General features: G+C 39.9%; 1 protein-coding gene across 3 annotated transcripts in view; it reads right to left on the reverse strand.

Moving 5' to 3' along the window:
* HECW1 (HECT, C2 and WW domain containing E3 ubiquitin protein ligase 1) overlaps positions 1–14,574 on the reverse strand; it is a 460,020-nt gene that overhangs the window by 153,855 nt on the left and 291,591 nt on the right. For all 3 annotated transcript variants that reach the window (XM_047695808.1, XM_047695806.1, XM_047695807.1), the window contains 2 exons: positions 6,447–6,522; positions 89–258 (listed from right to left, as the gene is read on the reverse strand). In XM_047695808.1, the coding sequence (XP_047551764.1) occupies positions 89–258; positions 6,447–6,522 (246 nt within the window). The remainder of the gene's footprint in view (positions 1–88; positions 259–6,446; positions 6,523–14,574) is intronic.

Raw genomic sequence — 14,574 nt, forward strand, 5'->3', positions numbered from 1 at the left:
AGAAAGGAGGGCATGGTATGTGGGCTGGTTTATGGTCAGTTGGTTCAGCTGGCCACTCAGACCTCTTTTCAGGGCCCACAACACTCACCTCGGCCTGCCAGATGGGGTTCACGGTGTTGCCTATGATCTTGGATCTCCTCTCCTGTCCATGGTGTGGAAGGGCAGGGAAGATGCTGTGCTTTCCAGGCTGAATGGAAATCTTCAGGTAAGGGTCTGGGTTGAAAAACATCCCTTTCTTCAACCCCATGGCCTGGAAATCTATAAAATTGGAATATTTTAATTTAAATGTGTTTTGGTGAGGTTAAAGATCATATCAGGCTTTACACAAGGAGAAAAGTCCATCTAAAATGTGGAAAAGTCTTTCCAACCTTTAGACTGTTTTCTACCTCATTACAAAGACAGACTGATATGTCTACAGAACCCATTATATGGAGCAATTACTGGCATGTAGAAAACCATTCCTTGTCAGAAATCAATACAACAGATATTGTAGTTACTATGTGTTTTAAGAGAGGATGGTTGGCCCTTCCTGGACTGGACTTCCAGCATTCCTCAGGACAGCTGGGGTCCTGAAGTCTTGAGGGCCTGAGGTCACCTCAGGAAACCTGGTGGACTCTGAGAGAAGAAATCCAACTGAAAATTCTATGGGTCTAAGTGAAAATTCCTCTGCAAAGTGGAGAGGTAAGAAGGCCAAGGGCTGTAGTCTCACAGTCAATATAGTAGGTCTATCAACCCATTTCTATGTGGCAGAACCAATATGGGAACCAATTAACAGAGATATTGTCTCCTTCCCCAGCCCCGTGCTGCCCATCCTACATGGCATCCCGCTCAGGCTTCAGGATTTCACTGAGTTTTGGTTAATGAAATTCCCTCTTGGTTTCTGGAAGGCAGTTGAGAAGTTTTCTACGCTTCTGCTGTTTCTGCAGGTTTGCACAGATAACTGTTATTTCTCAAGCATTCTAACAGGAACATAAGAATGGTAAATCAGGAGTTGTCAGCTTTATGCCCTAATAACACAAAAGTATTGAGTTTCTTCTTCCTTTTTCTTTAACTTAGATATATGCTAATGTCATCAACTATTTTTTTTTTTAAATAAAAGACTTTATTTTAAGGGGGGGAGTTGTAGGTTCACAGCAAAATGAAGAGGAAGTACAGATTTTCCTATATACCTCTTGACTCACACATGCAGAGCCTCCGCCATTATCAACATTCCCCACTAGTGGGGCGCATTTGTTACAACTGATGAACCTATACTGACACATCATTACCCCAAGTCCATAGTTTACATTAGCATTCACTTTTGGTGGTGTATCTTCTATGGGTTTGGACAAATGTATCCATTATTAGAGTATCATACAGAATATGTATACTGTCCTAAAAAGTCCTCCGTTCCCACCTCTCCCATAATCCCCACCTCCACCCTCAGGCAACCACTGATTTCCCTACTGACTCCACAGTTTTGCCCTTCCCATAATGTCACATCATTGGAATCATATAGTATGTAGCCTTTTCAGAATGGCTGTTTTTCACTTAGTAATATGCATTTAAGGTTCCCTCATGTCTTTTTCTGGTCTGACAGCTCATTTCCTTTTAGCAACGAACATCAATCCATTGTCTGGATGTACTACAGTTTATTCATCCATTCACCTACTGAAGGACATCTGAGTTGCTTCCACGTTTTGGAAATTACAAAAAAAAGTTTCTATAAACATCTGTGGGCAGGTTTTGTACAGAGTTAAGTTTTTAATTCCTTTGGGTAAATACCAAGGAATGCAATCACTGGGTCCTATGGTAAGAATGTTTAGTTTTGTAACAAATCACCAAACTGTCTTTGAAAGTGGCTGTTTCACTTGCAGTCCCACCAGCAACCACTGAGAGTTCTCACTGTTCTACATTCTTGTCAGCATCTGGTGGTGTCAGCATTCTGGATGTTGGCCATTCTAATAGGTATGTGGTGGTATCTCGTTGTCTTTATTTGCATTTCCCCAGTGACATACGATATGGAGCATATTTTCATATGATTTTTTGTCATCTGTATGAGATGTCTGCCACCATCTTTGGCCCATTTTTTAAAGTGAGTTGTATGTTTTCATATTGAGTTTCAAGAGTTCTTTGTATAATGGATAATGTTCCTTTAACAGATGAGTATTTTGTCAATATTTTTGCCCAGTGTGGCTTGTCTTCTTATTCTCGACATTGTCTTTTGTGGGGTAGAAGTTTTTAATTCTAATAAACTTCATCCTTTACCAATTATTTCTTTCATGCACCACATCTTCAATGTTGTAGCTAAAAAGCAAGCCATTGTCATACCCAACATCATGGAGATTTTCTCCTGTTACCTTCAAGGAGTTTTATAGTTTTGCATTTTACACTTAAGTCTGATCCATTTTTGAGTTATTTGTAAAAACTGAGGTATACTTGACATATAAAATTATATTAGTTTCAGGTGTACAACATAATGGTTCATGAATTTGTATTATATTTGTATGAATGCAAAATGATTACCAAATAAGTCTATTTAACAGCTGTCACCACACATAGTTATAACTTTTTCTTCTGATAAAAACGTTTAAGATCTATTCTCTTAGCAACTTTCAAATACACAATACAGTATTATTAACTTTAGTCACTATACTGTACATTACATTCACATCATTTATTTGTTTTATAACTGGAAGTTTGTATCTTTTGACCATCTTCACCCATTTTGCCCAACCCCAACCAATCTACAAGCTTGATTTTTTTTTTTTTGAGTCCATGTATAAGTGAGGTTATATGGTCTTTGTGTTTCTCTGTGTGACTTATTTCATTTAGTGTAATGCCCTCAAGTCCATCCATGTTGTCCAAATAGCAAGATTTCATTCTTTTTTTTTAGCTGAATATCATTATATTATGTATATATATGCCACAATTTCTTTATCCATTCATCCATCAGTGGACACTTAGGTTGCTTCTCTGTCATGGTTATTATAAATAATGTCTCAATGAACATGGGGGTGCATATATCTTTTTGAGTTAGTGTTTCCATTTCTTTGGATAAACACCCAGAAGTGGAACTGCTGAACCCTATGGTAGCTCTATCTTTAATTTTTTGAGGAACCTCCATACTGGTTTTCATAGTGGCTGCACTAACTTACATCCCCACCAATAGTGCATGAAGTTTCCCTTCTCTACCACCTCACTAACACTTGTTTCTCCTTGTCTTTTTTTTTAAAATATTTTATTTATTTATTTGATAGAGAGAGACACAGCGAGAGAGGGAACACAAGCAGGGGGAGTGGGAGAGGGAGAAGCAGGCTTCCCACTGAGCAGGATGCTGGGCTCACCCAGGACCCTGGGGTCATGACTCGAGCTGAAGGCAGACACTTAAGGACTGAGCCACCCAGGCGCCCCTCCCTTGTCTTTTGATACTAGTCATTCTAATGCGTGTGAGAGGATATCTCATTGTGGTTTTGATTTGCATTTCACTTATGGTAAGTGATACTGAGTATCTTTTTGTGTACTTGTTGGCCATCTATATGTCTTCTTTGATGAGATGTCTATTTGGATCTCTGCACATTCTTAAGTCAAAAAAAATTTTTTTTTTCTGCTGAGTTGCATGAATTCTTTATATATTTTGGATATATAACCCCTTTATATATTTTGGATGTTAACCCCTTTTCAGAAATACAATTTGCAATTATTTTCTCTTACTCCTTTCCATTTCGTTGACAGTTTCCTTTGTCGTGCAAACGCTTTTTAGTTTGATGGAGTCCCATTTATTTATTTTTGCTTTTGTTGCCTTTGCTTTTGCAAATCCCCCCAAATCACCAAGACTCAGGTCTATGCTTTCTTATAAAAGTTTTGTGATTTCAGGTCTTATGTTCAAGTCTTTAATATATTTTGAGTTATTGTTTTTGTATGGTGAAATATAGGGTCTTGTTTTATTCTTTCGCATGTGGCTGTCCTGTTTTCCCAGAATTGTTTATTGACTAGATTGTCTTTTTCTCATTGTATATTCTTGGCTCCTTGCTGTAAATTAAATGGCCATAAAAGAATATGTTTATTTCTGGACTCTCTATCTGTTCCTTTGATCTATCTATGTGTCTTGTTTTTATGTTAATATCATACTGTTTTGATTGTTATAGTTTTGTAATATAGTTTGAAATTGGGAATGATTCCTCCAACTTGGCTCTTCTTTCCTCAGATTGCTTTGGTTATTTGGGGTCTTTTGTGGTTCCATACAAATTTCAGAATTCTTTGTTCTATTTCTGTGAAAAAAATGCCATTGGAATATTGATAGAGATTGCACTGAATTTATAGATTGCTGTGGGTAGTATGGACATTTTGACTATTAATTCTTCTCATCCATGAGCATGGACTATCTCCCCATTTATTTGCATTTTCTTCAATTTCTTTCATCAGTGTTTCTTTTTTATTTTATTTTATTTTATTTATTTATTTGACAGAAATCACAAGCAGGCAGAAAGGCAGGCAGAGAGAGAGAGGAGGAAGCAGGCTCCCCGCTGAGCAGGGAGCCCGACTCGGGACTCGATCCCAGGACCCCGAGATCATGACCTGAGCCGAAGGCAGAGGCTTCAGCCCACTGAGCCACCCAGGCACTCCTCATCAGTGTTTCTTGTTTTTGGTGTACAGGTCTGTCTTTCCTTAGTTACGTTTATTCCTAGGTATTTCAGCCTTTCTGATGAAATTATAAATGGGATTATCTTCTTAATTTCTTTTTCTGAGAGTTCATCATTAGTACAGAAAGAGCAGATTTTTGTATTTTGATTTTGTGTCTTCCAACTTTATTGAATTTATTAGTTCTAACAATTATTCAGTGGGTTAATTTTTGTGAAGGGTGTAAGTTCTGGATATAGAGTCTTTTTTTTTTTTTTTTTTTGGCATGGAGATGTCCAGTAGTTCTAGCACCATCTGTTGAAAAGACTGTCTTTATTCCACTGTATTGCCATTGCTCCTCTGTTAACGATCAGTTGACTAAATATATATGGGTCTCTTTCTGGATACTCTATTCTGTTCCACCGATCTATCTGTCCTTTGACAATATGACACTAACTTGATTACCATAGCTGTAGTAAGTCTGAAGTTGAGTAAGTCAGTTCTCCAACTTTGATCTGCTCTTTCAATACTGTGTTGGTTTTCTGGGTCTTTGCATCTCTCTATAAATTTTAGAGTCATATATCAGTATCTACAAAATGACTTACTGGGGTTTTAATTGGGATTGCATTGATTCTATAGAAAAATTAAAATCTTGACAATACTGATTCTTTTAATCTATCAATATGGCATATCTCTCCATTCATTTAGTTCTTCAATTTCATTCATCAGAGTTTTGTAGTCTTCCTCATACAGACCTTGTACAAATTTTGTTAGAGTTATATCTAAACATTTCGTTTTTTGTGGGTGCTAATATAAAAAGGCATTTTGTATTTAATTTCAAATTCCATTTGTTCATTGCTGGTATACAGGAAAGCAACTGACTTTTTGTTTATTAACCTTTATCCTGCAATCTTGCTATAATTATTTACCAGTGGCTCTTTAGGCACACATTTGCTTTACTGGGGCTCACTTAGACATGAAAAAAATGCCAATTGACTGTCTATCTCCCAAGGACACTCACGTACTTAGTGTCTTTGGTCTTAGCTCTCTGACATTCATGGCCTGCGACATTTGTTGATTGACAACAAGCTAAGGTAACAGTTTTCTGTGTTCCATAGAGTCCTCGAGCTTCATGCCATTGTGTCTCCCCAAAGACCACTTAGGATGGAATTTAATGTGTAGGGCTCTGAGCTTTGTATATCATTTTAGGCAGAGTAACTCAGTTTTTCTTTTAATTTTGAAATTATTCTGGATTTACAGAAGAGTTGCAGATATTTTCAAGATATCTTTACCCAGTTTGCCCCGCTATTAATATATTACAGAACTATAATGCATTATGAAAACTTAAAAATTAGATTACTCAACTAAATACTATTAATTAAGTTACATACTTTATTTGGATTTTCACTGACTTTTCCACAAATGTACTATTTTGAGCAGCTTGGTTTTTATGTTTTACCAAATGAGCTTCATGTGAGACTTCATTTAGACAGTCTGCTGGTTGCTTCTCTTCCTGGGTTTTCCCCTACCTCCACTTTATAAACTTTCAGATAATGCTAGTGACGATGGAGGCAAAGTGCAATGGCAGCTTTCATTCTTATCATCTCAAAGTGCTTTAGCATCTATTACTTACTGACTCTCCCGATATCCTTATGAGGTCAAGGAAAATGGAGCAGATATTTTTCATTTTTGTTTTAAATTAAATGTGGAATTAAACTAGCAGATGGGGACACTGAGGCACACAGAGATGGAGTAACTTGTAGGTAAGAGTCAAATTGAAGTAGGTCACCTAACTGTTGGTTGACCTTTTTATTGTCTCCATAGGCCTTCAGGTGAGCAAAACATACCTGAGAGAGAAAAGCTGATCAGCCTCCGACTTCCTTGGCCTTGGACAGTCTCATCAGAGCCAATGCTTTTAAAAATCTGTAAGAAGGAAAATGGAGACAAGCAAAACAAGCATTGAAATAGATACTCACACTGCAAAGCAAACATGCTTAATCATAGTTATTTCTCCAACTATAGTCTACAAAGACAGCAGTGTTGTGATTTTATTAGGCTACTATTGATTAAAACAAGCTTCGAGCAATCTTATGTCTTTCCCAGTAATAGAAGATCTGCTAGTGGGGAGGAAGGGTATTTTTCAGAGTAATGGAAATCAACAAACACAATTACTGTAATATTAGAGGCTCTTTGTAACTACTTATGTAAACAACATCTTTTCACATTCAAATTTGCAAAAACTATTTATTAAAGCAGACCCTAAGGCAACAGAATGATAGGTCAATAGATGTTTACTGCTGTAATTATAATGTGTTTCCATTTAGCAAAGTATGCTGTAAAACTGCGGTACCTCCATTTCTTCTGATCTGTATTATTATCTAGGGATTTCCAGGAAATTCTGTGTATTAGGGAAGAGCCTGAACATAGCATTAAGAACTACTCTGAGGTCTCTCTTATTTAATCTGGGAAATTTCAGAAACATAATTGTTACATGGATTATCTGTAGTCTGGTAAGTATTTGCAAGTCAAGTTGCTAAAATGTTTTATTTTCCAGCATTGCTCAATATATATCTGCTAATATATTAATCAGAACACCTAAAGTCCTTGCTTCCATTTTCTCCTAGGAAAGTTCTACTCAGAAATGATCATGACTATTTATTCAAAGGCAGATTTACTATTTAAAGCACTGCATTTGCAGAAAATAATTTTAAAAGTCAGATTATTAAGCAAATTCATACAGTGTCCACTTCTTTTTTTGTAAGGATTTTATTTATTTTTTCAACAGAGAGAGAGAGAGAGAGCACAAGTAGGGGGAGAGGCAGAGGGAGAGGAAGAAGCAGGTTCCCTGCAGAGCAGGGGAAGCCCGATGTGGGACTCCATCCCAGGACTCCAGGATCATGACCTGAGCCGAAGGCAGTGGCTTAACCAACTGAGCCACCTGAGCCCAGGTGCCCAAGTATCCACTTTTTAGAAGATAATCTGTCCTGAGAAAGGAGAAGATAGAAAACTTGAACTTGTCGACCTCTAGCTCAAAGTCTCTGTTGTAGGTTCTGGGGCTGTTTCTATTGCCTTTCAGTATCCTTGATGCTGTAAGAGTGTGACTGTATGTTACCATCAAGCCGCCTTTGTAAGACTTGAGTGTAATGATTGGGCATCACTAGGGCTCACAGCTTTGGCCCAGGAGAGTACAAAGGGATTTCTAGAATCCTTCCTCACACCAAAGCTGGTGCCCCTGGTGTGCCTACGTGCTTGGCTTTAGCTAATGTGCAAATCTCCTCAGTACACCTGTTTTCAGACCCAAGTGCAAGGTGCATCTCAGGGCTCCTGGGCTGCCGGCAGAGGAAATCAATGTCAGTGGCATATGGAATGGATCTTGGCATCAAGTGAGATAAGAGATAGGTCTGTTCTCTGAATCTCATTTGATAATAAACAATCAGAGGAAGACACGGCCTGGGATTTGTGGGTTGGGAATATGGACTAGTCCCAAGGCATTATCTCCCCTCAATTTGGAAAGCCTGATTCTTCCTACTCTGGGTGTGGTCTTCAACATCGCCTGGCTGACACAGAGCCAGAGAAGTCAACAAACAGCTCAGACACTGTGTCCTCAGCCTTGATCCTTCTCCTAACTCTTGAAGTGGCCAATACACCTAAGCATAAATCAAAATTCCTTAATGTAATTTTTTCTTCTTTGTCAAACCTATGTCCAGATGAAGGCCATAGGGGCTCTCAATAGGCTGGCCACAACCCCTTACGCTGCTGTACGTGCCAGAGTAGGACAATGACAACTGTCTTCCTAATTCTAGTTTAAAGATGCCAACATCTAGCTTATCTCCTCAGAATATAAGTTCACTGAAGACACAACAAAAACCATACTTTAATAAAGACTTGTAGAATTATACGTCTAAAGTGTGTGCATTCCAATTTTTAAAAAGTGGAGGATTAAACTACACATTTCATAACAGGCTAACACAAGCTTAAACCTGCAATCATAGCAAAGGATAGTTTGAAGCATACATATTTTGCTTCTTCCTATTTAAATATTCCTCTGCTCATTATGCAGGATATTTACAAACTATTTCTTCATCTTTATGGTATCAAAAAACAGGTCTGTAGACAAAGAGAGAAGTGTGTATTTTTCAGAGGCCACTAAGCTCACGGAGGAGACACATTTAAAACCCCACAGAAATCTACTTAGCTCGTGGATTTTTATTAACATTATTTACAGTCATCTTGGCGCCAGATTGACGATATGAACGTGGTGGCCAACAGTAACCATGATTAACATTTTCCAGGAAGTAAAACTGTTTGCGTGTTTCAGGAAGGTTCTGCATCCCGACGTCTTGGTGGAGGTGAGTTCCACGAGTGTGTTTGAGGTTAAAAAACCTGCTGCACATATAGACGCCCTCCCATTTATGGACTGTGAAAACGGTGTGAAGACTCAGCCAGAGAGTTCACCCTGGAACCACTTGAGTGAGGTGATGGAGGCAGGTGAAGGCTGCTCATCTTCTCGGGTCGGTAGGTTCTCTTAGTTCCCTTTGCTCTTTCCCATGTGTGATGCCTCGCTGTTACCCTAACCGCCTGGTGCTAGTCTGGAGTTCCCCCCTCGGATGAAGCCCTCGCCAGTTCATTGGTTGTTTTCCACAAAGACGTCTCCACAACAAGCCTCCTCAGCAAATGGCTTAACAGATTCATAGCCCAATCTGTTGGTGGTGTGCAGAAGATTTCTGAAGGCTATGGAGAAGGCCCCTGGGGTTGAGTGAAGGGCTTTGGCGTTAGTTCTGATATATCTCTCCTACTCATATTCTCATTTTCTCTTTAGGTCTGCTATCTGAAAGGCTCTAAGTATGAATCCACACTGTTACATGCTCCCAAAACACAATTAGGCAAAAATTAGAGTGGAGAGCAGGCCTTTTTACCCTGGCAGGGGAACTCTGCTTCAGCAGTATGAAGGTGTGTAGCTGTTTGCTGGAAACCTGCGAGCCTCGAACATGCAGTCACATGAGTGTGTTAACCTATATCCTCCGTCCCCTAGTCTCTGAGAACACAGAAGTTTCTCGACGGGTGCCCGCTCCTTCCCAGAGGTAGGCAAGTGTGCCCCGGGGTAGGGTGGAGGGGGAAAACATCTGCTGTGGAGCACCCACTGTACTCAAAATTTGGGGTAAAACTAATTTAAAAACAAACATGAAGAGCTTTAAAGTCGAATGCAAAATATGTGTGCATTTTGAGGTAAAAAAGGAGTTTTCAAAGAACTCTCTTGCATGGGAAAGGTGACTCTGAGTTGTTTCTGTAAATGTCCCGGACCTGGCTCTTCTTCCTCAGGTAAAAGCTGGAAAAGCTCCATGTAGCACACTGCCCACCCCCAGCATTTCCAACAGGGGTGTGGCCACAGTATGCTCAATTCTAATGCATTAACTCCATTTATATAGCCACAATTATTCTCAAATAATTGTAGATGACTCTTCCTCCTAAGATGCTGACAAGGTTTGTGTTCAGTTCCAGAACAATTCAAGCAACAATGATGCCAGAAGTTGAAATTCATGACTTCACTGAACTTTTATTTATTTTTAAAGATTTTATTTATTTATTTGACAGAGACAGAGATCACAAGTAGGCAGAGAGGCAGGCAGAGAGAGAGGAAGGGAAGCAGGCTCCCCGCTGAGCAGGGAGCCCGATGTGGGGCTCGATCCTAGGACCTTGAGATCATGACCTGAGCTGAAGGCAGAGGCTTAACCCACTGAGCCACCCAGGCGCCCCTGAACCTTTATTTATTTACCTGACTCAGGTAACTCTCATTTTCCTATAAATGCAAAGTGCAGGGCTCCATGATTGTTAATATGAATTTAAAAATCGGGTGCCAGCTAACACAGCATTACCAATAATGAGCTATCCAAGCTGTGGCATATTAGCAGCCAAGAGCAGGGAATTACAGGTTCCATTTTAGATCAGAGATCAGTGGTTCCCATACAGTTCAATATATTTTGCCTCCATCTAATAATTAATCTGATATGCCTCCAAGCTGCCTTGGAAAAAAACATAAAAAGAAATCAAACAAATCCAAGTTTCAAGTTTCCTTTCTACCTTCAAGTCTCTGAAATGTTCAATGTGCAAATAATAAACAAAGAAACACATTATAAATGTTTATAGAGCACTTTTAAGTACATTTGTCTTACTGAATCCTCATAATATGATTATGAGGTGGTTAGGCAACTCATTCCAAGTTCTCTAGCAGAAAGGTCTATAAGCCTAAAGCGCAAAGTCATCTTTAGGGGCATAAAAGAATGAAACATAAAATTCTAACAGTCAGCCACATCCCAGGCCATTTCCCAACCCCAGGGACACCTGTGATGGAAGACTTACAAGGCCCATCCAAGGGGCAAGAGACAAGTTACAGGGATGAAGGCTGGTGACATGCCAAGCCCGGAGCCAGTACTTCTAGACATACTCTTAGAATGGTTTGCAAATTAAGCATCATTCACTCATCACTAGTTCACAAGTGTGAAAGCTGAGCTCAGAACAATTTGTTGGCTTCCCCAAATGCACCTGGGATGAATCCATCTCTGGTCCCTCTGGCTTAAATAGAATGAGTTGCAGAACTTGCGACAGAGCCCTTTAGCCCTGTGAGGCCATTTCCTCAGACCCAGTCTGGCTGCTCAGCTCTTCAGCTCCTATTCTGTTATTTTGCTTGCTCCTCTCTGCCTTCTGATGCTGCTGTCACCAAGTCAGCTTCGAGAGTCCCCACTGCTCCTACTTTATTGCCTTGAAGGCAAGGCATGGGCTTCCCAATCTCAGGGGTCTTCTGCTAATCACTTTGGGAAAAAAGAGAGGGGTTGGAAAATGAGGTATTCCTCCTAGTTTTCATTGTGTGAATTGAATAAAACATGTAACTACTGGGGAATGATTTTCTAGCTCTGACTGCTTTGGGCAACACAGAACTGCAGACATTAGCACCAGAAGCAAATCTCCTTGGGGACAAAGGGCTGCTGTGCCTGAGAGGCTAGGCATTTGGCTTTCTTAAATAAAGTGAGGAGACTGGATACAGAGCAATGCTAGCTGGAAGTAAGCAAATCCTGGATGTTCCCTGATGATTTTTAGTTTTTCTAGCTATTTGTTTAAAAAATAGTTTCTTGTGTAGTGTAGACTATTCTGAAAGTAGGCGTATAACAAACTCTACCAAATTCTAAGACATAGTTGAGTCATTCCCTTTGTTCCAGGGCTGAGGTCTCTGACTTTAGCATGCATCAGAATCACCCGCGGGGCTTCATAAAATATAGATTACCAGGCCCCATCCCCGAGAGTCTGATTTTGTAGGTTTGGGGAGGGCCCAAGAGTCTGTATTTCTACCAAGGTTCAGATGAGGCTAATGCTGCTGAGAGGACCACACTTGGAGAAGCATCAGTCTTAAGTGTTGATTTCTTTCAAACAGTAATAGAAAGATGCCTTAGATTTGTCTGTAGCTCTTATCTCAAACTGTCCTGATCCTATTTCCAAGCACCAGAAGCAGGTTCTGTAATGCCTTGGCCCATGGAGGCCCCATGTGCTGTGTTCAAGCCTGTACCAATTAGAGACGAAAAATCCAATTCTCTGCAGATCTCGCTTCCTTGTCTGGATGACTGTCACCTAGACAGTGAGGCCCTCAGTCTGTGAAGGGTCCTCCACTCTACTCTCTTCGAGCTGATCACTGCTGCCTGCTTCCACCTGCAAAAGGCACTCTTTTGCACTCACTGAGCACAAGTGACACTGCGGGCTGTATGGTCTAGTGATGTGTTTTCTTTGGCTAATACAGTCATAGAGTTTTAAAAAATTAGTTTCCAACATATTTTTTTAAATTAAACTATTTAAAATGTGGGTTTCAGACTTTTCCAGAATATCCAGAGTAAGCAAATGAAGCTGAGAAATGGCAGTAGCAAACCTCTCCCAGGCCATCTTTCCAGAGCTGCCTTCATCAATCCTAAGACACCCATTGCTTTCCATGTTAATGCTGTGAAATCAGGGTATCGCTAATCATCAATGTGTCTTATAATTCTAATTGGGAAGCTTTTTCCAGCATGGTGGTATGAAAATCAATGACGCATCTTAATATCCATGGCATTTTAGATTCCATGAAATGTGATACCAACATGGCTCCCTGGAAGCTTTTGGTGTGTATGTATGTACGTATGTGTGTGGTATGTATGTATGCATGTGAGTATGCATGTACGTGCACATGTATGGGTACACATATATGTGTGAGGGCATGCACGTACTGTGTACACATGTAATCATGTACACATGTGTGCATATGTGTATGTACATGGGTGTGTGTGGGTATGTATGGATGTATTTTTTACTTTTTTCTGTTTCATTTAAAATAATTTAGGAGGTGAAACTCACATAACATAAAAATTAACATAACATATTTTAAAAAATTAACATAACATATTTTTAAAAAATATTTTATTTATTTGACAGAGAGAGATCACAAGCAGGCAGAGAGGCAGACAGAGAGGGAGGGGGAGGGGGAAGCAGACTCCCCGCTGAGCAGAGAGCCCAATGTGGGGCTGGATCCCAGGACCCTGAAATCAAGACCTGAGCCCAAGGCAGAGGCTTAACCAACTTAGCCACCCAGGCACCCCTAAAATTGACCATTTTTTTAATTTTTTATTTGACAGACAGAGATCACAAGTGGGCAGAGAGGCCGGCAGAGGGGGGGTGGAGAAGCAGGCTCCCCGCTGAGCAGAGAGCCCGATGTGGGACTCGATCCCAGGACCCTGGGATCATGTCCTGAGCCAAAGGCAGAGTTAACCCACTGAGCCACCCAGGCACCCCTAAAATTGACCATTTTAAATTGAACAATTCAGTAGCATTTAACACATTCACAATATTGTGTGACCACTGTCTTCTCTATTTCTTAGACATTTTTAACGACTCAGAGTAAAATCTTATACCTTATGCCCATTGAGCAGTTTCTTTCCACTCTTCTCTCCTCCCCAGCCCCAGGAAACCTCTAATTTACTTTCTGTCTCTGTGGACTTACATATTTTAGATATTTCATATATATGGGTTCATACAATATATGGCCTTTTGTGATTGGATTCTTTCACTTAGTGTAATGTTTTTGAGGTTTGTACGAATCAGGGCTCTCCAGAAAAACAGAACCAACAGTGTGTGTGTGTGTGTGTGTACACGCGCATGCGTGTATACACACACATATAATAAGGAACTGGGTCACACATTTTTAGAGGCTTACGAGTCCTAACATCTGCAGTCAGCCAGCTGGAGACTCAGGAGAGCTGACGGTGTAAGTTCCAGTGTGAAAGCCAGCAGTCAAGACCCATGAAGGGCTGATGGTTCCGTCTGAGTCCTAAGTCAGGGAAAAACTGATGACTCAGCTAGAAGGCACTCAGTCAGGCAGGAGGAATTCCCTTTCATTTAACAGAAGGTTAGGATTATTTTCTATTTAGATCTTCAGTTCCCAGGATGAGGCCCACCAACATTAGGGAGGGCAATCTGCTTTACTCAGTCTATTAACGTAAATGTTAAGCTCATCCGGAAGTACCCTCACAGGAAAACCCCAGAATAATTGACCAAATATCAGTGCACCCTGTGTTCCTGTCAAGTTGACACATAAAATTAACCATCAAAACGTTTCCCCATGATTAATCCTCTTTATTGCAGAATAATCCATTGGATGTATATGCCAGTTTTTCTTGTTGTTGAAATTCTGTCAAATTATTTTTCCCCTAGCTTTGAGATATAATTGACATATAATGAAGTTGTAAGTTTAAGTCATACAATGTGTTGGTTTGATACACTTATATACCACAGAATGATTACCACCATAGTTTTAGGTAACTCCTCCATCATGTCATATAATTACCATTTCATTTTTGTGGTGAGGACATTTAAGATCTACTCTCCTAGTAACTGTCAAGTTCATAATGTAGTAGTATTAACTATAATCACCATGATCGACATCAGATCCCCAGAACATTATTC

The sequence above is a fragment of the Lutra lutra genome, chromosome 11, assembly GCF_902655055.1.
Source record: "Lutra lutra chromosome 11, mLutLut1.2, whole genome shotgun sequence".
Classification (NCBI taxonomy): Eukaryota; Metazoa; Chordata; class Mammalia; order Carnivora; family Mustelidae; genus Lutra; species Lutra lutra.